Here is a 27,425-nt window from a genome sequence, read left to right as displayed (position 1 = left end):
CAGGATGTGCTTGCTCTCAGCTTCCTGCTGTTAAGGAGAATGGGTTTGACCCTACTGTGGCTGCTGAATTGCGCATGGGTGTGCAGTGGGACAAGGGGAATGGTGGAGGAGGGCTGGAAACCAGTGATATTTCCACTGGCTGTTCTGATTGCCAGGCCTTCCCTTCTAGCCAAGGAGACTGCAGGCTTACAAAGCATATATGGTCAAGGCCTGCTGGCTAGACTGCACAAGGGGAATTAGGGACTGGTAGAATAAGAGCACTGTAGACACTGAAAATCACCAGTTTTGAAAGAACATCCCATGGTTGGATCAGGCCTGTGTGCAAATGCATGAGCTCCCAGGGCCTGCAAAAGCTATGAGTCCTCCCAAGGCCTAGAAGAAACGGAGAGCCCAAGCTGTCCCCAGGGAGGACGTGGGCTTCCTGCTTGGGCCACCCCACCCCTGTCCGGCAGCAGTCAGGGATGTGGGAGTAGGTTCACAGGGCCCCATGTCATGGCACAAGAGGAAGAGTCCTCTTTTGGATTGGTGGAAACGCTGGATGGTTATGGGCATGTCTGGATGGGGCTTCAGCCCCTCAGCTTCCACTGCCCTGCTCATTCCTCCAGCTGTGCAGCTGTGACAGCCACAGCCATGGTGCGGAACAAGATATTAACTTAATTAAGCAATGCCTTGACATCCATATCTTCAGAGCAGAACACGATATTAACTTAATTAGGCAATAAATTACTAAAGCAGATGAAAGCTCTGACAGCTGTCCAAGCTCAGCCGCATTACCATGAAGCTGAACAAGCTCCCCCCTAACTTTTGGCATGGAGGAGAGAGGACATAGCAGGGGTGGGGACTGTAGGAGTAATCTCTTCCTTTGCTTTGTGTGTTGGGAGTGCAAAGACACTCCTGTACTGCAGGAGAGATGAGAAATTCTGGCTGTGGTCTCTAAGCTGCCCCCAGATATTGCCAGCTCAATCGTTGCTCATTCATGTTCCCACATCCCATTTAGAACTGCCATATACCATAACCACAGCTCCATCTCTCCCTGCTCTGCTCAGGTAGCCCAAGTTTTGCCAGCCAGTCTCACTTCCAAATGTCGGTGACCTGTTCCAGTGAGGTCTCAGGAGTACCCATTCTGATCAACTCAGCCATTCATTTTCCAGCTCTCATTTCTATGCTCGTATGTGGTTTCTGTGCATACTACCAATGCCAGACATCCTGCAAGCAGGGTAGGTGACTCCCAGGTTTCCGTGGGCACCACAGGTACCATCCTTAGAAAGCTGAGCACACAGAGGGGGATTGAAGAAACAACACCGCCATGGAGTACCTACATGGAGAGTGATCTCGTAACACAGTGGTAAGAAATAGTCAGATAGGAAAGGATGCTATTTCTGATTCTTTTCTTGGCTAAACATGAAGTACTCTTCAGATAAGACAGAGATCCCAAAGACTCCATGTTATGACAGTCTCATCTGCAGGCTTGCTCAGCTGTCCCTATTTTCCAACAGTAATCGTTTCGCCTCTCTCTTCCAAAACCTATGCGAGCTACTGCCTCTTAATCTACCATTGAAAATAAACAAATGCTGGCAACAAGGCTAGGTAACAAGCCACCATGGAGAGCAGTGGGCTGCAGACCTCTCATTCCACCCTTCCCATTCCTGTCCATGCAGTCAGAATCCTTCAACATTCTGGGAAACTGTCATGGTTTTGTGATTTTCGGTTATTGGTATTCCACATCATAACATCATGTAGTGAATGTACCTGGTTCTCAGAAGAGAAGGACTACTACATTTCCCAGGGTACTTTTCTCCTCTGTTACCATTTCCGGACAGAGGGAAAAGATAAAAGCTTGCAGAACACGAGACCTCATCCCTTTTTCCACCTGTCTCTTGTCCTGGCAGCACCTTGCTCTCCAGCCGTCTTATCATCGGTAGTAGAGTAAGGCCTACCTTGATTTTGGGACATTCTCTCTCTCTGTATTGGATTTATCAGCTTAAATTGTAATTATATTGTATTATAGTGCGTTGTTTTGCATTCCGATATCTTATTTAGTAAATTAGTTTGTTTCTCCTCAGATTGTTGCCACTGTTCTTTGCTCTCAGGGCCATCTCCCTACCCTTTTCCCCTTTTCCCTTTTCCTGGGGTGTAGGCCCGTGGGTCCCCCGTCCCCTTTGTCACAGAACGGGGCCGAATGCCTGTAAACCGTTGACAGAAACCTCCCATAAACTTGGAAAAAAAAGCATAAAATATGGACTGCCCACTCTCATCTTCCAAGGCATACCTGGTTCAGCATCCCAATTCCTGAACATATTCGTGGTTTAAACCTAAAGTGATACTACAATGTAGGACACAGAATCCTATTTACCTTGTTTTGGGAGGACAGCGTTTTTCTTCATCAATCATCACTACTGCAGCACCATTCACAACATTAACAGGACACTTTGGTGAGATCTACTCCTGCCTGACAGGGACTGTTCATGAGATTGAGGTGTCAGAGCTGGACACCAGCTGGGATCTTGGCACCATTACCAGTGGAAGAGGTTGGCCTGAGGAATCCTTATTGTAAATGGTGGGGGCTCCTATCTGCTCTGCAAGACCTAGTAAAGCATGCTCTGAGGGAGAAAGGAAGTGCTTGTAAATTTGCAGAAGATCTACAGACCAACACAAAAGACTCTTGGTCATTTTCAGAGCGCTAGCTCCTTTCATGGCATGTCTGAGCCCCCTCTTTCCTCAGTTTGCTGTAAGAGCACCATTAGAGAGGTAGAGAGGAAAGTAGACAGGGTCTACTCATGCTTATCAGAAGACGCAATCAGAGTCCTGCAGAAGAAACATATTGTTAGTCATTAACAGATTAGGAGACATGTATGATCATTATTGTAGAGAATGTGGGTGGATTATAGATGATTTGTTGATCTGTTTCACCCTGGAAGCACATGTGAGCATTTCTGATATGTGCACAGATCAGATCAGCTTGCTCAGTCTGCATTCCCTGGCTGCTTTGTTCTCCACAGACATGCAGCTCTTCTGGGGTGGGTGACCTTCCCTCCCATCCTCTGCAAGTAATTTTTCATTGCTATCAGCTATCCCTCCATTGTTTGAGATGGAAAACAGTGCCTGGGGAAGACTGTGAGCTTCAATCCTAAGGATTAAAACTTGGCCTGTGTTGGACCTGTGTGTAAGTCTGTAAAGTGCACAGAAGCATAAGGAAGAACAGCTTCAGTCACGATTTTGTTTTCTGCCTTCCCCAGATGAAGATCCAACAACTGCAAAACACATCTTGAGAATAACTGGCTCTTAAAAACCCATTGTTCACTTTCAAAATGTTGACTTGAGCAAGAAGGTGTTTCTATTCTGCTAATGTTTTTCTTTAGATGTTCTGCTTTGTTCACATCCACCACAACACTGATACTTCAGCGATGTTCCAGCTTTAGAGCAGTGTGTAACAGGTGAGTTAATTCAGACCTCAAGACCTTAGGCAGCTTGCCATAGCCATGCTAATGAGTTGGCTGAGCAAGGAGCATGTTAGCTTTATCGCAACAGTTGCAGTCTTAAATTCTACTGACACCAAAAAGGCTACCATGCAAAGCTCAAGAGTGTATAGGGCAAAAAACTAGTGTGTAAAACGAGCAGCAGAAGACAATCCACTGATCACAATGACTCCAACTTTACAGTGACCAGACAAAGCCAAGGTTTTATTACAAATGGATTCTGACCAAGATACTCCTTACCAACCAGGCTAGGGAGAATAATTTGAAATTCAAGTGAACACAAACTCAGATCTGATTTCAAGGAGAATTTCCATATGGAAAAAATGTGAAGAACTGTTGAGTAATGGATATATCAAGGACTAGTTAGGTTCCGGGCTGGAAAATGTATGCATGACAGCAGTGAAATTTCCAAACCACAGAGGATTAAACCTAATTGGATTTGAAATTGCTAAGAAGGAACCTTAATTTTCAAGGTAAATGAAACTGTATTTGCAAAGAATCCTCTCCATCATAGCATTATTTCTCTAAGCATGATTACTGCTGAAGCTACAAAATGTTTATGAGCCCTTACTGATTCAAACTTGTGTCATTCGCTGCTGCACCCAGGGATTTTCAATCACTTTTGTACAATGCCGCCCCACATATTTTCCATTTAGCTTCAGTTGACAGATGTCAACATTTAAGATTTTTTTCCTTGTATTTTCAACACTGTCCCAGTTACACATCACTAGGGTAATTTCAAAAATTTCCCAGTAAGTTGTTTTAATTGAATAAAAAACACCGAGGGTCATACAACACAACATGATCTCCTAGCTTTAGATTCTTCCTATAAACCTGATCAGTCATTTTTTCTGACCTAGAACACTGACAGATTGCTCAAGAGCAGTGGAGTGGCCTTAATCAGATTTCAGACCAAGCTGCCTCTCTCTTTTTCTCTCTCCCTCTGCCTCTAATTTCAGCTTCTTATCTTAAATCAGTCATGCCATCTGTAGGGAAATGCCAATTACAAGGGCTGCTTCAAAAGTAACAGCTCCTATTTTATGATGTTGGCCTATCACGTCAGAGGTGGATGTGGGTGGTATGGCAGTAGAGATTGAACCTTCCTGCCAATATCCAGTTACATTTTGTTGCTGTGTGACAGATGGCAGCACAGGAGCAGTCTGACAACACAGCATCTGACATGGAAGTGCAGATGAAGCAAAGGTGTATCACTGAATTCCTTCAGGAGGAAAAAATTGTATCCATTGACTTATCAACACTTGCTGAACATTTATGGAGACCAACCAGTGGATAAGAGCACTGTGAAGAGGCAGGTGACGTGTTTCAGTAGTGGCCACAGACATGAAAGAAAAGCCACAATTCAGATAGCCATGCACAGCTGTCACACCACAAAACACTGAGCATCTTGATCAACTCATCTATACAAATCAAAAGATTATGAAAAGGGAGCTGTGTACAGAGCTGAATATTGGCTTAAATGTGTTGGAAGCAGTAGTGGCAATGTTGGAACACTGCAAAGCTTGCTCCAGGCACGTCCCACAGGTGCTCACACAGGAACAGAAAGACCACCACATTCCAATTTGCCAGGATCTACTGTAACAATATGAGGCTGAAGGTGACAGTTTTCTGGATTGCATCATTACCAGTGACAAGACGTAGTGTCTCCACTACAAGCTGAAGTTAAAACAGCAGTCCATGGAATGGTGACATATGAATTCCTCACTGAAGAAAAAGTTCAAGATGCAGCCCTCAGCAGGTAAATTGATGAGTCTTTTGGGATAGGAAGGGGGTGATCCTTCCAGATTTTCTGGAACCCAGACAAACCATCAACTCTGACTGCTACATCACGACAACAACTGGGCTGAACTTCCAGAGTTAGGCTACAAAAGAAGACAACCTTTATTTCTCAGCATGGTAACACCAGGCCCCTTAACAGTTTGAAGACCACAGAGAATACTGCCAACCTTGGCTGGATTGACCTATCAAACCCACTGTGTAATCCAGATTTGGCATCTTCTGACTTGCATTTGTTCAGGCCAATGAAAGATGGACTGTGTGAGCAACATTTTCTTAGCAATGACGTCATCAAAGCAGCTGTGAAACAGTGGGTCACCTCCACTGGTACAGAATGTTAAGAGCATGGCATACAGGCTCTTGCTCACTGCTGGTAAAAACGCATAGCTAATACGTTTCAAAATAGTGTTCTGTAGTTGAGAATTTGCTCAATCAAATCGTGTTATTATGCTCTTTATATCCATTGAAGTTTCTGCGGAAATAAACAGGAAGCATTCCTTTTGAAGTGATCTACATAAACCCTAATCTATCTCTAATCAGTGGAAAACTTTCTGCTGGCTTCAGTGCTTCTGCACAGCCTCTGCTGCCTGGCAAGAGTGCTGGAAGCCTTTTGTGAACATGACATAGCACAGAAACAGTCTGATAGGCAACTCTCTATTTAGTAAGAAACAGGCTTGAAGAATACCTTGAAATGGGCACTAAATCAAGAAAGCTATAAATGTTGCAAATGAAACATTCAGCATGCACACATCTTTCCAATCACGTGAGTTCAAGACCAGGAGTAGTGGTGGTGTGTCACACACACACACAGGCGCTTTCCAATCACGTACCCATTGGCACCTTCTCAGTTAAGAAAAGTCCGTATGAAACAGCAGACGCAAGTGAAAACAGCTGTGTGGAAAGAAACACATCAACATGGAAACTCCTTCACTAACCTGCTTGATGTGGTCAGCTTTGAGGAGATGATAACTTGATGCAGAAGTCAAATGTTGGAGAAGAAGTTAGAAGCTGTTCATGTTTGGAAAGGAATGAGTTGTTCTCATTTTGGGAGTGTTAGCCTCTAACTAGGAAATTAAGGGGAAACTTACTTTGAAACTAAGTAAGCCTGTACTTCCCTCCTGCAGAACCTTTTGAAAATTGTTCTAGCTAAATCTCTGATTAAGCCTTGAAATCCTCATCCTTCTGTACTTAGCCTGCTTTAATCTACATAATAGTGCACTTGAATAAAATAACTAAATTACATTGATTTTGAGAATATAACACATCTAACTTTTGTTTTCCCTTGTACATGTTCACAGTTTTGCAGGAGATAGGCGGTGTTTTACAATGCCTGTACTAAAACCAATGCCTTGAACTTAATCCGCCATATTCCTTTAATCTCCACTTCAAGAGATGAAAGCAACTGGTAGACAACAGGCATGCTTTAGGAAAGCCCTAAGAACTAAGTACAAGGTCTTCTTAAGTTATCATGATCCCATATGCCTCTGGTCAGGCTACTGCAGACCTGAAAACTTGCCCTGCCAATCTGGAGCAGCGTAAAGCCATGAACTCTCATTCTGCTTTGATTATCACCACACAGAGCAATTGAGCCACAGCCCAAACTAACAAACTGCAGGGGCTCTGGACCAGCCTATGCTATCAAACTTGCATCTTTCATGGCAAGCCAAAAGTTGTTGAGCACGCAGGTGACTCTTGCCTCATTGCTCAGTGCAGCTGTGGCACACAGGGCACTCTCATTGCTTCCCCACCCATGTCATCTGGGGTTGTATGATTCAAACCAGTAATTAAGAGTACAAAACAATTACTCTTCCTGACATCATCCCAGCCTCAGACCGTGAGAGCTTCCTCTCGCCCTGCCTCTGCCTCACTGTTTCCTCCAACTACTTCCTACACTCCACCGTATGACAATTTCAGGGTGGAGTAGCTCAAGCCCAGAACCTCCACTGAACACTTCTTGATTGAAACTATTAATACCTGTTTCACCTGCAGCTAAAGAATGCCCATTTTAAGCAATGCAGAAGGCTGGGTGCCTTACCATCACCAGCAATACACCTGATCCAGCTCTGGCGCCAAGGAAAAAGGCTGGTGGTGGCCTTTGAAAGGTCTTCTTAATTTCTCTGACTGACTAATCGTGCAGGTGAGTAATTGACTTTTAGAAGTATGTCTGCAACAGTGAGAGCTAACCTAAGAACATGAAATTAAAAACATGCCCCACATCTTAACTTCCTCTCTTCTTCATCCATAGTAGAGGAGCTGACTTGCTGTCTATCATGAATCAAGACCCGTAGAAACCTTAGCTTGTCAACCATAACCACTGAAAAAACGTTTTCAGTTTGAATTATACTAGAGCTAGCAGCCAAAAAGGCAAGGTGATGGTACTCCTTTCTGGGACTTTGCAGCCCCACTTAGTCTACGGGTAGCAATGCTTTTTACTGAACAACAAGCCCCATCCAGTTTCTTCACCCTCTCTTTTGTCTACTTTTTGGGACAGAAACTATCACTTATAACTGGTTTATAAAACTATTTAAATCCAATTCCCAGTCTTAATTAGGGATGCCACAATGAACTACTCAGAGCAACATTAATCCACTGCTGATGTTTCACATGAGTTGTAACAGGAAGCTAGACCATCAGGGAAATGAATTAATGAAAATTCTGGATTTGAGAGAACTGTCAGAGCAAGAGCTTGGGATCTGCATTCCTGCAGCAGCTTGTGTCTGTGGGAAATCCTGAGGGGACCAATGAAAACAGGAAAAGGTGGGATGGTGGTCCTACCCGTAGTCTGATAAAATAAATGCATGGGGCATCGCAAGATTCAGCCCCCACTGCTGAGTGTATGCTTCAGTGAAAATAACTTAAAAACAAACTACAAAAGGCTAGAGTCAAACTTGAATTTACGAATCTTGTCTGATAAATATAGAAACTGAATACACCCCACCCCCAGCACCCGTAAGGAGAATTTTCCCGTTTCTTCAATGGGAGCTAAATAGGACCAGGAATGAATAATTTACATCAGAAGCCAGTGATGCTTCACTTGATTAGGAAGCCTCTAATGAAAAGCCAGAATGCTGTATATGTAATTGCTACTGATTGACACAGTCAAATCATAGCCATTCTCCTGAGAAAAAACTTGATTGTATGCTGAGCAGCATTAGTATTTTCACAGAGCAAAATCAGTTATCTGTCGGAACAATTACCAAACTGCTTCATACACACCATCATAAAAAAATTCATTTTCACCATACAATAAAACTACACAGTGGAATCTCTGAGTCTTCAGAAGAATATGTCTCTTTTATTAATGCAACCGAATCAACTATGCTTCAAATTAAAAGGAAGCAAAATATATATATATTTCACTGAACTGAATGGAATCACTGAAACACTTAGAGTGACAGTTGTGTCTTTAAAATTTTTCAATAAAATCACACAGTAATATCCTGAGGAAAACCAAAGCCTTGGTACTTTTTTTCCTTCTCAGCAATATCAGTTTACAGCTCAACAACACAAGGGTGGAGGAGGAAATTCCTTTATTCTCACCTTCCAAAAAAAAGAAAAAAAAAGTTCCTTTCAACAAGCTGTAATACAATGAATTTGTCATCAATTGTTTGCAGGAAAAAAAAATCACGTTTTTTCCTTCTATGCAACAAGTTTGATCCCAGCAGGTTGACTTAATTTTATAAAGAAGGAAAAAAAGCTACATACATATGAAATGACATGAAAGAACCATGTCAGTGCCCAAGATCAGTAAACCCACGCAATGCCCAATAAATTTATGAACGCAGGACCATTTAGACTTGAAATGGAGAAAAGGCATATGCACACTCACCAAATAATATTAACAAAAGCAGCGAACAGCAAGTGCTTATTCCATTCTGTCAGGTGGCAAATTTACCACTGCATGGAGGAAGAAAATAAAAGCACGCTGGCAGCATTCCCACTACAAGACTGGACTAACAGGCATTCCTAATTATCTTTTAAATTTGGGTTGTTAAAGGCTGCTGTGAATAAACGACAAGGCTTGCAGCAACAATACCGCAGCATGAAAGAATAAGAATTTAACAACAAAAATGAAGTCCTTACTCTTACTAATTCCCTCTAAGAGATTTTCTCTGGTGAAAGGCTTCAAGCTACGGCAGACACTGATGACTTTCTGACGCTGCTTGTTTTGGTAACTTCCGCTGAGCATGAAAAAGCCGACTGCTGCAAGAGCAGCCTGGAAAGAGTTTTCTTTGAGATATTCAACAGTAATGCAGTCACTCACAGCTGTCTGAGAGAAAGTAACACTCCAGAAAGAAGTGGAAAGGCACGGATGAATTGTGTTTTTTGGCTCTTTATAAATATCCTTTGCATTAACCACTGCAGACACCAAGACCAGAGCATCTCCTGATGCTTCCCTCCCCAGAGCCAGGGGATTAGTCCTGTTTTACCACTTCTATGTGATAGCAGCTCTGGGGAAGAGGCCATGAGTAAGATCAGGCTTTAAATGTCTCCTTATGTTCTGAATGAGCGTTATGTATGTTATGTTATTTATAAATACCTGGAATTGAAAATCCAGATACACCATGTATCAATAAAGCGAAAGGACTTGACTGGTGACTGCATTCCATTCTTTTGTAGCCGCAGTAATAGCTTGGGAGCAAAAACGCAATTCAGTTAAGCTATTCTAAGGCAAAGCTGGAATAATTCTGTGGTGAATCAGACCAAAGCACTGACACGTTGACATGGATCGAAACGTTTTTCTCTGCCACATCACTGTATCTGTATTAGTTCTCCAGCAGTCAGGGCTGTTACTGACATTCAGATGCAGCTGGTAGCAGAACTTGGTTCAGCTAATAAGAAAAATGCCCTCTACAATAGTAGTAACAGAAAACCAGTTTCTCTTTCATTTTTAAACCAGACTGAGCTATTAGTTACATCTCCGGTTTTCACTGTTTTAAAATCTTTCAGAATCATATCACAACTTTAAGTTGTCATGGATGGAAAGACAGAATAACCTCATGGTTTGCTCAACTGGTCCTCTCACAGACCGTGCTTCTCCTCTTCTACACATGGCTTATGTGAGCAAGAAACCTCTACCATTAAGTGAAAACATTCAGAGCACTTCCCTGAAAGAAAATGGTCAACCTTCCTCTCAGCTTCGCATAAATCATACAATGACCAGAGCTGGGATGAACTTAGGATATGTAAGCTTTATTCTTGTCTAGGCCTCTGACACCCTTTGAATACTTTAAAGAGAAACTCGTAAAACTTGCAGAACAAAAGAACTGTGATTCTGCAAGACAAGAAATAGCTTAAAGATGGTAGGATGGGACACTGCCCCACAGGACAAGGAATGGGGGATATTCACCAGCAGGAAGGAAACGGGAGACAGTGCCAGGTGGATGAGAACGGAAATACGCTGGTGCAAGAGCTGCTGGTGCTCTTTGCTTCCAGTTGAGCAAGGACATGCACCAACACAACTGCCCTGCCCAAGATGACTGCTCCAGCCCACCATGAAGAGATGAGCGCTCAGGTGGATGCTGTTACTTCCATCCCTGCACCTCCTCACATGAATCTTCCCATCACAGCAAATCCACATCAATACATCCAAAAAACAAACTCTAGCACCACTGTCGTGCACTGGAGGAAACACTGGGAGAGACTAATAGCATATTTCTCTATTCATCTGTGTTTGTCAGCAGAGAGAAAAATCACAGCATGTTCTCTTGCCAAACCATCCTTACTGGCATTACTGAAAGCTTGGGCCTCGGGTTTGAAATATTTGGCTTTTGTGGAGAGGGGTGGCTTTTCAGAGAATGGTATAAACCTAGACATATGAACAACAAAAACAACAAAAGCTTCAGAGAGGTCATTCTTTCAGGCTCTTCTGATCTTTACAATACACTTGAAATCTAAACGTTTTTATTAGTATTTAACTCTTCAGACCAGAAAATGATCTGAAACTTTAAAGATTCAGAAAAAAAAATTGCAGATAGCAAGCCAAAACTTGTTGTGAAGGTTCTCTTTAGCTAAACATCTTTTAGGGCCTCTTGTAAGCTGAAGACAAGAAGAATTTGCTCTTAGTTTCTTTAAGGAGACATTTATTCTCTTACTGTGGAAAAACTTGCACTATCTATAGCAAGCCCTACATGAGAATAGAAGAATACAGGCTAGGTGAAGTGTCAGAGGCAAGGAAGCGAAGCTGTCTTTCTTTATTCCTTGATACACTGCCATATCCATTGCTGACACAGTCCAGGGAAATAACACATCAGTCCCTGAATTCACAGATAAATAGACTATTTCATCCTGAACTACGAAGTCTAATTTTCAGACATGGCAATCTCTACTGCCACTCCGCAGTCCCACATCCAGTCACCCACCTTGTAGAGGACACATTCATCTGATAAAGCCCTTCCCCACATGATGAGATCCTTGATACGCTGCCTGATTGGTGCCTGATATGAAGCTCTTCATTAGGAGGAGTAAACTTTGAATACTTTTTCAGTGTGAATTTTTACTATCAGCTGGTTTTTAGCACATTATCATTCAGCAACAGAATATACACATAATGCATTTCATCAGCACAAAGCTAACTGTATGGCTCTGCGTCAAGTCCCAAACATGAAATACAACAGAGCATCACAGGCCTGCTTCCACACTGCCTAAAATGTCTAAGTTCCGACTTTTTGTCATCACGACCCTCAGCAGTGAGCCTCCTCCAGTACTGTAGCCCACCACCACTTCCCTTGGGAATGGAACTGGGACATCACAGCAAAATTGTGGCACCATGCCTAGCAAAATTAAGTCCTCTTGCTGTGAAAGTGGGTTGCCTTTTTTTTTCTTTAAAAAATTAATGTATCCTGTTTCAAACTAGCATTTGCCACAACAAAAACTGCCAGCCCTGCACTGTCTCATCCCTTCCTTCTCCCCCTCCCTTCTGCCTCCCAAGGAAATTAAAGTATTCATTAGCTGTATCAGCTGGAAAGAAGATTTAAACGGCATGATGAATTACCCAAAGCAGCTGCACCTTGACAGATAGCTGGCGTTGATGTGATGTTAGGCAAAGCACACACGTATGTGCAGGCCTTTTAGCTATGAAGTCAGTCCCAGGCCATAAATTACAGTAGTCCCACTATGCATTTTTGTTACACTCCCACTAAACTCAGAGATCTCAGGAGAGCTGGTGGAGCATCTGCAGAGGTAACTCAACATTTTGGTGTCAGGTTGTTCACTGTTCACTTCCCCAGCCTGGATCAACAGCTTTACCTGTGTATGGAGGACACAAGTTCTCTCAGAGGAAGTGTGAGTGGCGACTTCTGGTCTGCTGTTTCACATTTTTTTCTGTGGAAGTATATAAATCTGTAATATATCTGTAGCAGGTAGGGCACTGAAGAGTCACCTTCTCCTGTGAAACCGAGATGGGGAACCAATCTGAGTCCAACTCTACAGCCCTTCAGAGACCAAACTGGTGCAAGAGTTGCCCATGTATCATAAAGCTAACACGAAGAAAAAAGGGGCACGTGTTATGCTGATAGAAGTGCTTTCATTTTTAACTACCTCAGAATCTCCGACTGTGCTGATAAATGCTTCTGGTTAAGACAACCTGACCACAGCTTTAAACACCATCTGGCTCTTGACTTAATCAACACTTGTGTAACTGATCTCCTCTCACTCTCCTTCTTTCATTCTTAACAGTACTTTTCCTAGAAATTGACTTGCTTGCGTAACAAGATTTTTTCCATTTTTTTCTTCTGCCTCCAAATTGCACTCCAGTACCAAACATTAGAACAGAATCACACTCATCTGCACCTGCAGGATCCCAGCTTGGTTATCCATTCTGAAGAAACAAGTCCCACAGACATAGGAAGAGGCACTCCTAAAAAAATACCATGCACATAGCCCTCAACCCCAGATATCTACATACTAAGCAGCTTAAATACTCTGAGAGTGCCCTCTCAGACGATTCTGGAAAGTTCCCTTTTTGACAGTTCACACTGCTGAGAACACAGGGATACTGACTTGGCTTGATTTCCCTCCACAAACCTTCTGATAGCCTAGTCCCTTACCAGATGCATGAGAACAGCCCTATCTTTCTTCTTACAGAAAGAAAACAGGTTTCCAGGAGATGGAAGGAGATGGTTTAACACAATCCTACTCAGCAAGTCATGGAGGATTTGTGCCTGTCACCCACGCCAGCAGGATACACAGACTTGCCAGAGTCAATAGGAACAGCAGGTAAGAAAGACTTGAGGACTCAACTTCTGGGTTTCCCACATATCCCATGAGAAGCAGAGCAGAACAAAGACATTTTGGTATCCAATCACTGCTGCTTTATAAACGAAACCCCTGAATTATGGAGAGGCCTTGGAATGAATGAGAGGCACAAACGCCTAAGAACATTTTGTTCACAGCAGAAGGAATCTGATGGTGTCCAACAAAGAAAAGTGAGAAAGAAAATCACTCCCAGGAAACCATCAGAAAATTCTGAAAGATTGGCTTACTTGCCAGTCAGTCCCAGTCTGGCTCACCTTTAGGAATACCTAAATATGCTACTAGCTGTTGCCAGCCTTCCAGTGACTGCATCAAATGTCAATTTTTTCCCTACAGGCAGCCCTCCTAAAAATTTCAGTTACCTGGGCTCCCCATTGATATCTCTGAATTAATCAGATGGAAAAAGGTTTTCAAGAAGTTTAAGGGCTTAAACATATATCCTGGTCAGATGTGTCATGTAATTAAAAGATATTTTCAGTTTTAACTGAGAAGCGTTCCCTAGAAATCTTTGGCAGTATACACTGATCCATAGTACCATGCCACCCTTGTTCTTATTAACCAGCTTGACAAACGCATTTTATGCAGCATGATAAATACAAACCTGGGCCTTACACATAGATCAGCCCAGAATGCTAAACATGCAACAGGATAGGGCTATCGGGAGTGCCTGCCAAAAACACTGTTAAAAGGCCTCACTTTCAGAAACTGGCACTTCATCTGCCCATGCTGTTTTCTCTTTTAAAGGTAAAAGAAGGACTCAAATTCCAAGAACTCCCCCAAAGTTTGGTTAGTACTCTGCTTCCTCAGAGCTGCTGCTCACTCTAGGGATTCCAAGGGGCTCGACATTCAGAAAGGAAGAATAAGCCCGCACTGGCAAGAAGACTCAGTGAAGGAAGCTAATATGTGTCTGACATTTTTAAGTTAAACAAATTCAGGAACGGAACCAGAATCGTCTAAGTGAACGTACAAATAACAGGCAATCTAAAGATAGCTCTGTGAAGGACTGTGAAGACTGGGAGCTTCAAATAGGTGCAGGACAGGCTTGGGCTCCAAGTCCATGAAACAACAGAAGAGAGCAACTACAAGCACAGGTACTTAGATGCCGCTCTTTAGCTCTGACTGAATGATCAAAACATTTATTTTTAATTAATCCCATTTCAACATATCCACTGCTTCCACAACAGAAAAATGCTGAAATGTCTGAAATAGTTTGAGTATTTTCAATATACAGAGATAAGGAAAAGACTTGAAAAGATAAAGCAATCCATCAGGCCACAACTTTGGCTGAATTTTCCTTTCCAATGATGGCAATAAACATCAGGAGCAAGGAACAACAAAGGACTGGGCCAATCTTTGTTTAGAAAGGAATACCACCTGCTACACAGGACAATCTGTACATTCACATGAAGCAGTATTGAGACCTCAACACCTGAACTGTTGTATTTCCTCCTGACAGTAAAACTGCTGTGCCAATAACACGCCTCTTGAACAGACAGAAACACCTGGAACCTCAAACCGTGTCACAAGCCCCTTCACCTTGTGCATACTTCAAATGTTTTGAAATCAGGTTAAGTGACTGGATTTATTGATAGCAGTTCCCAAGCCAACATGTAGGTTCTCAAGAGCATTACAGCCAATATCTTTTCTTAGGATGACTCTTGGGGCAGGGTAACAGCTAATGGGGAACTCTAAAATTGGAAATAATGTGACCTATTTACAAAGAAAGATGACAGCGTAATGTTTAAAGATTTGAGACTGGCTTTACTTTGTCTTTTTTGCACAGCTATGGGAGCACTGTCATACATTTTAACAGACCAAAGCAGGAAAAGATTTGTACAAAAACTTTTGGCTCAATCCCACCTTCTTTAACAAAAATAATCTTTGGTGTTTTACTGTGGAAAAACTCCAATCTTTATTAATAGACTTATACAAATTTAATTAGTTTGACAGTGGGGGCTGGTGCTAGATGCTAACATTGGGGTGCGCTTCAGCTGGTTCCTATTTCTAGCGTAATGTCTTCCTGAAGCCTGCCCAAGATGAGTTATTAAAAAAGTGAAATTTGTAAAAGTGAAGAAATTTAAAAGACGGATATGTGTTGTGTATTGGCAATCCTGTTAGGGAATTATTCTAAACTGGCACTACTAAACTTGCCCCAGATTCAATGAGACACAGAAGTAGGGCAAGCCAAACACATATGCAGATAGATCCTTGTTCTTCCCTGCACTATGGGGGAAAAAGTAGCTGTTAGAAAGCCCAGCTCAAACTTAATGCTGGCACCATTGTCCCAAATTACAAAGCACAAGATGACTACTTGAATTCCTGGATTCATAGGATAAAAAATAACAGCTGTGATGTCAAATACCAATCCCTGACAAGAACTGTTGGGAAGGAAGGGACATGTCTGCATGACTATTTGCAGGCTCAGAAAATTGTTGCATTTACTTGGTCACTGTGATTAAGGCAGTGGTGCTTTGTATTCATTTATTTTTTAATATTTAAATCAGTATAACACTGACATATTGCTAATTTAAAGGTGTTTTGAAATTATCCAGGCAGAACGTAGTTCTTCTCATACTCAGCAGCTAAAGTGCTAAACTTTCTTTGCTAGAAAGCCACTTTTTACTGGTAGTGCTACACCTACTACACTCTTAGGAAGTTTTTCTGCTTCGTGCATTCATTACACAGAGATACAATATGAAGCAATGCAAAAACACATAATAGGAGCAAACACTGTTACGTGAATTTAACTACTGACACACAGAAAGCTTTTCTGCTCTTTTTCCTTATTAACACTGAGAAAACAGAAGAGGGAAATGATGATGCCCAGAGCCATGAAAGAAACTAGTGGAATCAACAGATATGGAATGAAAATCCCGACCTCTTCAAGCATCTTTGTCCCTTGGACCATGCTTCATCTCTTTAGCCAGTTAGACAAAGCTAGAACGTAAATTCTGAAGTGAACAGAACATGCTTTCATCATCCAGTAGCACATAACAAAGTTTTCCCAAGTGCTAATGCAGCTCTTCTGAAGTTGTGTTTCAGACCCTTCTGAAGATGTGTACATGCTTTGAAGGGAGTGAAGGGAATTTGTTCTGTCTTAAAAGCATCGTTGCTGGGAGTTATCTTGTGTTTTGTTTTGCTTTTCTGTTATTAATAAGGGACTGAAGAAATCATTTTCTCTGCTAAAAAATATCTAGGGAAATTTCTCATTTCTGCAGCACATTATGTGAAAGCACCATACCTAGCAAAATAGCACTTGAGTCTTATTACTCCAAAGTATTTCTATCACAGTTCTGAAGAATTGCTCTTTAGGTACAGTGTTACTCTCTCCTGTAAACTTCACTATCTTACGGTCACCAAATAAACAAAAAGTGTAACAGAACGCTCATCACTTATAAACTGAAGACAAGGCATTTTTTTAAAAAAATAAGGATGGCAGGACATAAAGTTAGAATGGATTACTGAAGATTGCTCATCACCAAGAATAAGACCATAATTTGTATGGCTAGATCAGAATTTGAATAAGATACTCATTTTGTCATGATACCACAATACCCCTGTACTGTGAATGTAATTATGTGGGAGATAAGCAAAACGATGACAAAACCGAGCTTTCTGAGGTACGATATTTTGAACAAAAATTACAATATGATTTTTGTATACTAGGATGTGTCTTGCAATAGCAACTGAAATGACAACTTCAACGTTGCTTGTGCAAACATTGTACAACAGCCCTGAAGATCTTCCAAAAAGGAAGAGACAACAGTTCCATTTTACAGCTGGGTAACTTCTGCAGTGAGGAGACTGAGACATCTTTTTTCAGGAAGGAGTGCGACACATCTGTGGTCTCCTAAAAGAGACAGCGTGCAATGCGTCCTTCTTAAAACTCTGTACACAGTTCAGTACTGATTTGCCGCAATTTTCACCTGGTCACCAAAAACAGTACTGGAAGGGCCCTGAAGCACCACCTGAACCTACACCTGGATTCTTGCAGTCAAATTAATGGCTACTACAGTAAGTTACTATTAGGCTAGTCTAAAACATGAGATGCATTAGATGACTAACTCACTGGAAGCACTTTCCTCGTGGACTACTAGAGGTAGTTTATGTTGCCAGCTCAAATTGGACACCTCATTTTCAGATGGGTGAGATGAAAATCAGCTCTGATTAACCTACTGCAGGACAAAAGCAGACTGCAAGATTTGCATTCTCAGTGACAACCTCATCGCCAAATCATTCCGCATTTCCTCATGTATCAGTCTGTCCTGTGAAATGTATAGCAACAGCAGAGTACCAGATAGAAGAGAGTTCAGAGAGTATGGATTTTGAGCAAATGCATTTGCCTTTCCACAAATAATTAGTTTTTATTCTCTGCAAAGATGAAATAGACTGATGTGGAATGCTAATTTATCAGAGCAATGTAGCCCAAAGTTTTAACACTGTTTAAGCAGATATAATTTAAAATTTTGGACATGCAGAAGTAAAATACTACCATTTTGGCATACAGCTCAAAGAGAATTACATAAATTACAGATCTAACTGCATTTGCTGGCATTCATTCACTGCTGATGTTATATTTCATAATTAAACTTAATTTTATAGAGCTGTACTCTACTGGTCTAGGTCAGCAGTCAATTAAAGAACAACCCTCTCCAGGACCAATGCAACACTCCAGTAAGTGTGAGTATCATCATAAATCAGCAGGCAACCTTTTTTGCTTATAGAATTTGAATGCCAATGTTACCCATATCAATTTTAATAGACTTGCTCTACTGAGTGCAAGCAGCGGAAATGTCTTCTCCTCAATGACTTCTGAGTCCAGAAATTTTGCTAGGGTATCTTCATTACCTTTGGCCATTAAAATAAATAAAAATATTTGACTGCAGTTGATGGGAGGCCGCTGCTTCTCAAAGCAAGGAGATCCCTTCACTAGCAACTATTAACTGACTAACACGACTCACTCATCTCAAACAGAGAAATAAATGGGGTTTGGTTTCTCAGTAGCTGAGTTGATACCTGAAGAATGGAAATAAAAACTAGGCACCTGCTTTTCAAATGTAAACTTCAAGACCAGGTAACTTGCCAATCAGTAAAGGAAATCAAGCATCTCTCCCTAAGAGGAGGTCTAACAAGCACGACAGTTCGGGAGATCCTTGCACATTTCTTTTAGGCCATGCGGTCTTTGCTGGGACCTGGGTCTGGGCCACCTCTCTGATCTGGCGTCACATCCTAGTCACAAGCAAGGTAAGGGGTGATGCAGTTTGTTCCCTTCAAGAGAGAGGGAAAACATTGTCCGTGAGAGTACTGTTACAGCCCAGAAACTGGAAAGAAAGCATGGAAAGTCTTATGAAAGTAACACGATTTACTGTGGGCCTCAAGGCAGCCGAACACCACACAGATGAGACAAGACGACCCCTTCAGCACAGGTTCCTGAGAGAGACAACCAGCAACACTTTTTTTTTAAGTGAAAAATAAGAAAGGGGCAGTTTCGGCAGCTTGAACAAAACTGTTTATCCCACCACCACAATTGAACTGCCTATCCGAGGGCCAGCAATATCGCCACATGTTGACGAGAGAAAAATCAGGCTGTGAATGGCAATAATAGGGACGGTTCTAGATGCTGCATTATGCAGCTCTTTATGTCTTGCTATAAATACGGTATCAATAGCATTTGCTAAATCAGCAGGTGTTTCCAGTAGCAAAAGTCAGTTTTGCAGTTTGGACAAACCAGGCACAAATCCACTCACCCCATGACTGAGGTGCACATCCAACTGCCTAGGCTTTGCCTGTAAGCCACCCAGCCCTGTGCTCCTAACACAGTCAAGACTTTGGCTGATGCCAATACCAGTTTTGAGTAATTTGAAAGGACTTAGAAGTTATGCACACATTCCCTGGTAATGGAGTCACACATCCACAGAAAAATAAAATAATTATCAGTTGCCACAAAAGCTGCTTCTTATCAGCACAATTATTAAAGACCCATAAATGAGGTTTAATTTGTTTAAGTGCTCACCTGGGACCTGTACTCTTTGGACAGGTGCTTGGAAACAAATGTGAAAAACAACTTACCAGTGTCTGTATGAAACGTTTTAAATTTTTGTGACAAATTATTCTGGCAGAGGCTGTCAAAGGCCGGCAAATAGGCTGGCATTTGGATACAGAATGAAGATAAAGTGAATTAAAACCGGGCAATACCAACACGTCAATGAATGCACTTAAATTAATGCTTCAGTTTCAGCTATAACTTCGTCCTCTGCTGTGTGCAGGGACATAAATCTGCAGTCTAAATACATCTCAAATAACTTGCACTTCTGAGGAAAAAGAAGTCATGCCCCATCCATAGGTACTGGTATGTGTACCTATACCTTCCTTGGGTTCCTGGGGCTGGTGAGACCACAACATGGAATTGTGAAAGTGAAATAAACCCCTGTCCGACAGGCAAAACCTCTGCAAAACACTTACACAGCATGAATACAAATTGACATACCAGAGCTATGAGACAATGCGAGAATCGGAGGATATCATTACAATGTCGAAGGGCTAATCGCGACGCAAAATAAAACGTGCTTGTCCCAACACTAAAATCACAACTGGGGATCTGCTCTGCCTCTTCTAACATTGGGCTGCTCCTCATCTCCCTAATGTACATCTGCTGGGGCTGATGCGCAATTCATCCGAAGACAAAAACGAAGTTCGGGGTGATGCCTGCTCTTTATGGATAAAGGTGAATGGCACTGGGAACTCAAACGTTTGTGTATCCACAGCAGCTGCCAGCCTGCCCACCTCTGTAATCATTTCAACAACTTTTTAGGAGGGAACCACAGTGTTTGAGAAGTTTACAATGAGTGGTCCTGAGCCCAGGAATGAAATAAAAAAATAACATATTTAAAACTCACGCTCCACTCTTACAGCGGGAATCTAAAAATAGCAAAAATAGGAACAAAGATCACGGAGATTTTCAGTGCGAAAAGGGGAGTCCGGGAAAAACTGAGATGGCCATGAAAAAAACATGCTGATTAAAAAATAATTACGTCACGGGTTGCTCCGGATCCTGCCGAACCCCTCAGGCCACCAGCCCGGCTCCCACCCGCGGTTCCCCCGGACCCTCTGCCCCCCGATCTCCGGGCTCGGGGGGTCTGCGCTCACGGACCCGACCGCACGGAGCCACCCCCCGGGGTTCGAGCCCCTCCCGCCGCACGCATGGGGTCCCGCGGGCGTGGGGCCGTCCGCGCACCCCGGAGAGGTCCCCCACCGCGACAGCCTCCTCCTCTCCTCCCCTCCCGCATCTCCATCCTCGCTTCCCCTCCTCGCGCAGCCATCCTGCCTCCCTGCCTTTCCCCTTCCCCTCTCCGCATTCCCACCCCCCAGCCCTCATAACCTCCCGGACGCGATCTGCGCCCGCATTCTGTCTCCCCCTCCCCTCAAAACGCGGCATTTCCACCTCGCTCTCCCCCATCCCCGCCGCAGCCTCCGCCGCCTCACGCGCAGACAGACGGACACACGGACGGACGCACGAGCAGACGCGCGGGCTCCCCGCTACCTCTCCGGAGCGCTCCTGCTCCTCCAGCGCGCACCACGCGCCGCCAGCCTCGGCACGTCGAGTCCCCTTCCTCCTCCTCCCCTCCCTCCCTGCCCGCCCCTTCGCCGACGCCAGAAAGAGGGGGGCAGCACCGCCGCCCGCTCCGGCCCGCCCCGGCCCGCCTCGTCCCGGCCCGGCCCGCGGCACGGCGCCCCCCCCGCGCCCCCCTCCCGCCGCGCTCGGGTTACCGGGCGGCTGCCAGCGCTCTCCTGTTACGGGCAGCGCGGGGCCGGGGGGGCGCCGGGCCCGGGGGGGTGTGGGGACCGGGAGCCCAGGGGGTTTCCTGAGGCTGGGAGCGTGGGTGGTTTGCTGCTGCTTGGTTTTATTGTTTTGGTTTGGTTTATTATTGTATTGTTGTGCTTTATTTCGTTTTATTTTTAATAATTGTTTTCCCTCTCTCTTTTTTTTTTATTTGTAGATTTGGTTTATTATTATTGTTAATTATTATTATTAAATATGCTAAGAAGCAGACCTAACTTCCACTGGCTTCTCCAGTGCCCCCTTTGAACTCACGTGCCCTGGTCACATTCACGTTAGGCCCTGGCAATGATGCCCATAGGCCTTCCACCCCGGCCATGGAGCATCCCTGTCTCTTCTTGTTGATGCTGGGGGTTGAGGAGCAGCTCACAGCACGCCCCTCGACCTGCCTGAGTGTTTGCAGACCCCTGCTGTGATCTTCTGCATCATTCCTTCTCCTGTCTGAGGCGCTCAGGATGCCTTTGTCTGTAGCCACTCTCTTCATCCTCGATGCCCTCTTGAACATCTTCCTGTCCTAACAGATCCCTTTTGGGATGATCCTTTTTGAGGTTCTGCCCCAGAAGGCAGTGGGCATGGCACAGCTCCCCAGGGCAGTAGGCACTGCCTTGAGCTCAGGGAGCATTTGAGTACTGCACTTAGATGCAGGGTTTGTGTTTGGGTGTTCCTGTGAGGAGCTGAGGTTGAACTCGATGGTCCTTGTGAGTCCCTTCCAACTTGGGATATTCTATGATTCTATAAAGAAATGTGCAGAATTTAAGACACAAGCAAACCACTGATTTGTACGATGGCAAAGTAATGTTTTTATCTTAGTAATCAACATTTGACGAGGAAGTTTTCAGCACAGAACTGGTGTTACCGTGGAAGTATCTTGACCTGGAGATTCTGCTCCTGCCACGGCCAGCTCAGAGCCCACCATTTTACGTGTGTGGTTCATGATTTATCTCCTTGTACCTTTTCACATTTACCTACACTGAATTCCCCTTATTCCACAGCCAGCCTCACAGCGTCTTTCCATCTCTCACTATCTTTCTTCTCATTACTTGGAACTGGATGATCTTTGAGGTCCCTTCCAAACCAAGCCATTCTGTGCTACCTTTGCTGAATTGGTACTACTCATTTCAGGAAGCAGATAAACTTTTTACACAGTGTAAGAGTGATAGGATAAGGAAGAACTGCTTTATACTGAAAGAGGGGAGATTAAGGTGAGATGTTAGGAAGAAATTCTTCACTCAGAGTGTGGTGAGGCCCTGGCACAGCTGCCCAGAGAAGCTGTGGGTGCCCCATCCCTGCAGGCGCTCCAGGCCAGGTTGGATGGGGCCCTGTTCTGACCTGCCCTGCTGGGTGGCAGCGCTCCCATGGCAGGGGGTTGGGGCTGGATGGGCTTTGAGGTCCCCTCCAACCCATTCTGTGAGTCTGTGATTCTATGTTACTCCTGTCGCAGGTGGGGTGCACACACTCTGGGGAGCACATATCCCAGCGCTGACCCTTGCAGAGCCCCACATTGTCCCTCTCCTCCCTCCATTGTCAGAGCTGATTGCTTGTTCCCACACTTTGCATTTTATCTTCTTACCAATTACCAAGTGACATTAGGGCTTTCCCTCTTGCTGCTATCACTGTTTGGTCTCCTTAAAAGCCTTTGTCAAGAGCCTTCCAGAAATCCAGTCTGATATGGAAATTAGATCACCCTTATCCACACTTTTGCTGACCCTTTCAGAGACCTTTGAGAGGTTTGTTTAAGGCAGAATTTTACAGAAGCACTGTTGAATCTTCTCAGATAGATTGCATTAATCCAGGTGTCCTTCAGTTCTAACCCAATTAGCATCTCTGTTTGCACAGCGCAGGCACAAGGTTTGCAGACCTCTGGTTCTCTGGAGCCTGTTTAGTGTTCAAAGTTTAGTGTCACTGTTGCTACACTTCAGGTGCAAATGTTTTAAATGGGAGATTACATGCTGCCGATGGTAATTCAGCCACTGCATCCTTGGGGGAGAGCTCAAGGACACGGATGTGTGCTCACTCACACGTGTGCTACCTGAATGCTGTGACTGTGAAGGAGGCTTATAATAAACGCAATCAGTGTAAGGGAATAGATACATCTCCTTATATATGCAAAACTGCAGACTTGTAAGATGGTGCTATTAACGTATATAAAAAGCTATCTTACTAATTAACTGTAAGTTGCCATGATCCTCTTAGCAGATGTATGTGTCTGAAAGCACAGAAGTGTGGCACAGACAAACCTGCTTCAAGGTCTTTGACCCAGGGAACTATTTGCACTTTTACATACCTGCAGCCATCTGCTTTCTCTCTTTCATATTTTGTCTCTGGGTCAAGGATGTTCTTTGTTAGTGCATGTTTTTTACTTATTGCTTGCTCATACCAGTGGGAGGAGGGAGGGAGACCAGCTCTGAGCCTGCAAATCAAGTACTTGTCTAAAGACAGAACTCCTGTCCATTTAGAATCATAGAATCATTAAGGTTGGGAAAGACTACTAAGATCATCTAGTCCAACTGTCAACCCATTCCCACCAAGCCCACTAACCATGTCCATCAGTGCCACATCTACATGCTTTTTGAATATCTCCAGGGATGGTGAATCCACCATCCCCTGGGCAGCCTGTTCCAGTGGCACTCTTTCTGAGAAGAAATTTTTCCTTGTATCCAACCTGAACCTCCTCTGGCGCAGTTTGAGTCAATTCCCTCTCGTCCTATCACTGTTACCTGGGTGCAGAGACCACCCCCCAGCTCTCCACAACTTCTTTGCAGAGTTATAGAGAGCAGTAAGATCTCCTGTGCGATTCCTCTTCTCCAAACTGAACAATCCCAGTTCCCTTCTGGATGCTAGAACCTCAGTGCAGCCCCACGCATGCCTGCCTATTTTCAGGGAGAGAGCAGGGAGAAGAAGAAAGCTGCAGACTGCCATCAAGAGGTATGGGAGTCTGTATCCACGTGTTTAGGTGTGCACCAAAAGGCAGTGTGGGGCTGCTGCAGAAAGAGAGGGGAAAGGGAGCACTGAAGTTGCATCTTTTTTGGGTGTTGCACAGCTCTGTGTTTGTTGGGTTTTAAGCAACTTCAGCTGCTAGAAACAGAACCAGCTGGTTATCTTGAGGGAGGGATGGGGAAAACTAATTTTTATGTCTTTCTGTTTGCAGAAAATTTCAGAACCAAGAGAAAAGGTCACCTTCAGCCTCAGGAACATCATTAAGAGTTGTTCAGCCTTGTGCTTTTTGAAGTCCTCAGGTTTTGGAGACGGTTAATATAGAGAAAAACCTGCAATATTTGTAGCAGTTAGAGATGTTATACTGTGAAGAGAGGAGCTTCAGATCTCTTCTTCCTGGGTTCCCACCCCACTACCCTTCCATTCCAATAATTGTTTTCTGTTCCTCTCCTGCTCACATGGAATTGGACCAAACAGCAGCATATGTTTGGTTCCTTTACATAAAGCAGTATCACTGATGACACTGATATAGTTTGAATTTTGCTTATTTTTTCTCTTAAGACAGGGATGCATTTGCATGGCATTAATTAGGTAGCACATGATTAATATACCGTGGAGGAAATCAAATGCTATCTCACTGTGTGTATCATAATGAGTTTTGCCTATTGTTTCTAATTTGCATTTCTAGCAGTTACAGCAGCAGAAGAAAATCATGTCTTAAAGTTTTGTTTTAAATACATATCTTGTTAGTGCTCTGCAGCTCTCCTTCACAGCATTATAGGCAGATTCAGATAGGGGGAAGAAGGAATTAATCTGTGCCAGACTGCAGCCTTCATAATTTTTTACTGTGAAGTTAAAGCACCTTTAAGTAACGAATGAATGAGTGGTTGGTATTGCCCTGAAAACTCTGAAAGCTCTGAAAATAGGAAGAGTGTAAAGAGCAGCCATGTTTAGCTAAGAACTACAAGAGTAGAGTGCTTCTTCTTTTATACGCCATGAATAGCTCCATCCCTGGAGGTGTTCAAGGCCAGGTTGGATGGGGCCCTGGGCAACCTGATCTGGTGCCTGATGTAGTGGCTGGCAACCTTGCCCATGGCAGGGGGCTGGAACTAGACAATCTTTGAGATCTCTTCCAACCAAGACATCCTCTGAGATAATTCTGTGGTCTTTCAGGCCCCATGTTCTGAAAACGGACATCTTCCCTAGATTGCTTGTTCCTCATCCAATAGCCACCAGCTTACACTGCAAGGCTGTGCTGAACATGTAGGAAAAGATGACAAAAATGGATTCTGAGATGATCATGATGGAAGGAAGGAAGGAAGTTCAGGCAAGCACAATGGAGCATCCAAAATTCTGCTGGTATGTCTTGGTCCTGTTGCGATGTTCCGCTAGGCACCTATCCTAGGGACTGGAAGGCTGCCGCTGAAGTCAGGGGCACATGCAGACCCAGGACCTCTGACAACTGGGCCACACACTGATAACCATAACTTTATTATTCCACAAAAAAGCTCTATGTCTACTCCTGTTTTTTTCTGCCATGTCTGCTACCCTAGTTTGCCATGCACCCTATACAGATGTGTCCTCTTCCATGGGGAGGAAGAGGGATGATGCCATTGCCAACTGAGCATACCTGGAGGTAGGAAAGGGAAAAGGCACAGGATGGGGAGATGAGGAGAAGGAAATGAAAGATGTAAGAGGGAAATGAGGCAAAGAGACAGAAACAGTATCCGTATCTGGATGCTTTATCCCTGAGGCTGACAAGTTGCTCAGTCTTTGCTGTGGGACTTTTTGAATCTATCAGTGTCCAGTGTCAGTGAGGCAGATGTTTTGCTATTATGCAACAAACGTTGAAATGGAGAATAATTCAAAGGGGATACCTCTTCCTATCAGAAAGAAATTCTTTCGGTGCTGCTGCTTTACAGCCTAGCACACTGTCCCTGTTCCCCGTGAACTCCCAAAAAAGCCGAGAGGAGTTCAGAATAAAGGGAGAATGGAAAGTACTCTCATAATGATGCTAGGTGTGTTGGCCACTTTTATGGTATACATAAAATGAAATGCAGTCCTGAGATGTGATGCCTGATCTGTAGCCTCCACGCTGAATCTCACTGAGTATGAAAAATGAGTTTTGCTCAGTATGCAACCTTTTCAGCATCTGAGTCTGGCTGTCAGAATTTTTGAGATTTGATTCCTTTTCCTTTCCTTGTGGTTTGTTATTTCTTTGACTGCAGAATAACATGCAGATCAGCTGGAGGAGGGAGCACACCAGCTTGCAGTAAAGTGTGCAAGATGAAAATGGAAAGTCCGTGTATCCTCTGTGCATTTATAAAACTAATGAATGCAGAGATCACCTGTCAGTTAGCAGAGGAGCTGTGGGGAATTTGGAGGTCACATTGCAAATGCTTTGCATTCAGCATGGGGATGAAATGCTGAGCACCATAGAGGCAGGGAGCTGCCAGCGGGGAGCTGACTGGAGATCCCTGTTCTGCTCCTGGTGTCACTGATGGCCTGGGACGTGACTGAGGCAGGTCACTGTCCCTATTTGCCTACATGGATGGATGAATTTTAGGCCAGGAATTGCTTGCTGGTGGGTATTCATAGCGCATAACGGGCCCTCAGCTGTGAGAGACAAAGTACTAATGTAATATGAACTTAAAAATTATTTTCTAAAGGTATTCAGTTGACTAATAGGCTCATTTACTCATATTTATTATGTGGTGAAATAGCTTGCCAAGATCTCTATCGGCATCCAGCTACATGAGTAACCTCATTGACTTCAATGCGACTCTGTGAGTAATGTTTTAGTATTAGCTCCACAAAATGTTTTAGTCATCATCAGCTTACAAACTGTGTGCGCAGTTCTGCCAGAACTTACCACAGCGTAGTGCTTGACTGCAAGCAGCCCTGACACAGGAGCAATACCCAGTAGTAAGAGTCTGCGTAATCCACGCCCACGTGAAAAGTGACTGTTCTGCTGCTGTGGAAGCAGCTGAATTTCCCTGGCATTGTGTCCTCTCTGTTCATGGGAACTGCTTGCTCCCTTTCACAAGAAATCAGCAGAAATATCCAGTATCCGTAAAGCTGCAAGGAGGAAAGTGTTTTATTGTAGCTGCTGTGGATGCCGCTGCAGAACT

At 43.7% G+C, this 27,425-nt stretch overlaps 1 protein-coding gene across 7 annotated transcripts in view; it reads right to left on the bottom strand.

Annotated features, from left to right (window-relative positions):
- LOC110389395 (A-kinase anchor protein 2-like) overlaps positions 1-27,425 on the bottom strand; it is a 258,560-nt gene that overhangs the window by 74,014 nt on the left and 157,121 nt on the right. The window contains exon 1 of one of the 7 annotated variants that reach the window (XM_021379726.1): positions 21,064-21,162. The exons of 4 other annotated variants lie outside the window; for them this stretch is intronic. Coding sequence is in view for 1 of the 3 variants with exons in the window: in XM_021379724.1 (XP_021235399.1) it covers positions 20,965-20,979 (15 nt within the window). In the remaining 2 variants the exon portion in view is untranslated. Of the gene's footprint in view, positions 1-20,964; positions 21,163-27,425 lie in introns of those variants that run through there. 2 more of the 7 variants (XM_021379725.1, XM_021379724.1) reach the window with 2 other exon arrangements.

This window comes from Numida meleagris, chromosome Z (genome assembly GCF_002078875.1).
Source record: "Numida meleagris isolate 19003 breed g44 Domestic line chromosome Z, NumMel1.0, whole genome shotgun sequence".
NCBI classification, from domain to species: Eukaryota; Metazoa; Chordata; class Aves; order Galliformes; family Numididae; genus Numida; species Numida meleagris.
This window is presented reverse-complemented; position numbering and strand designations above follow the sequence as displayed.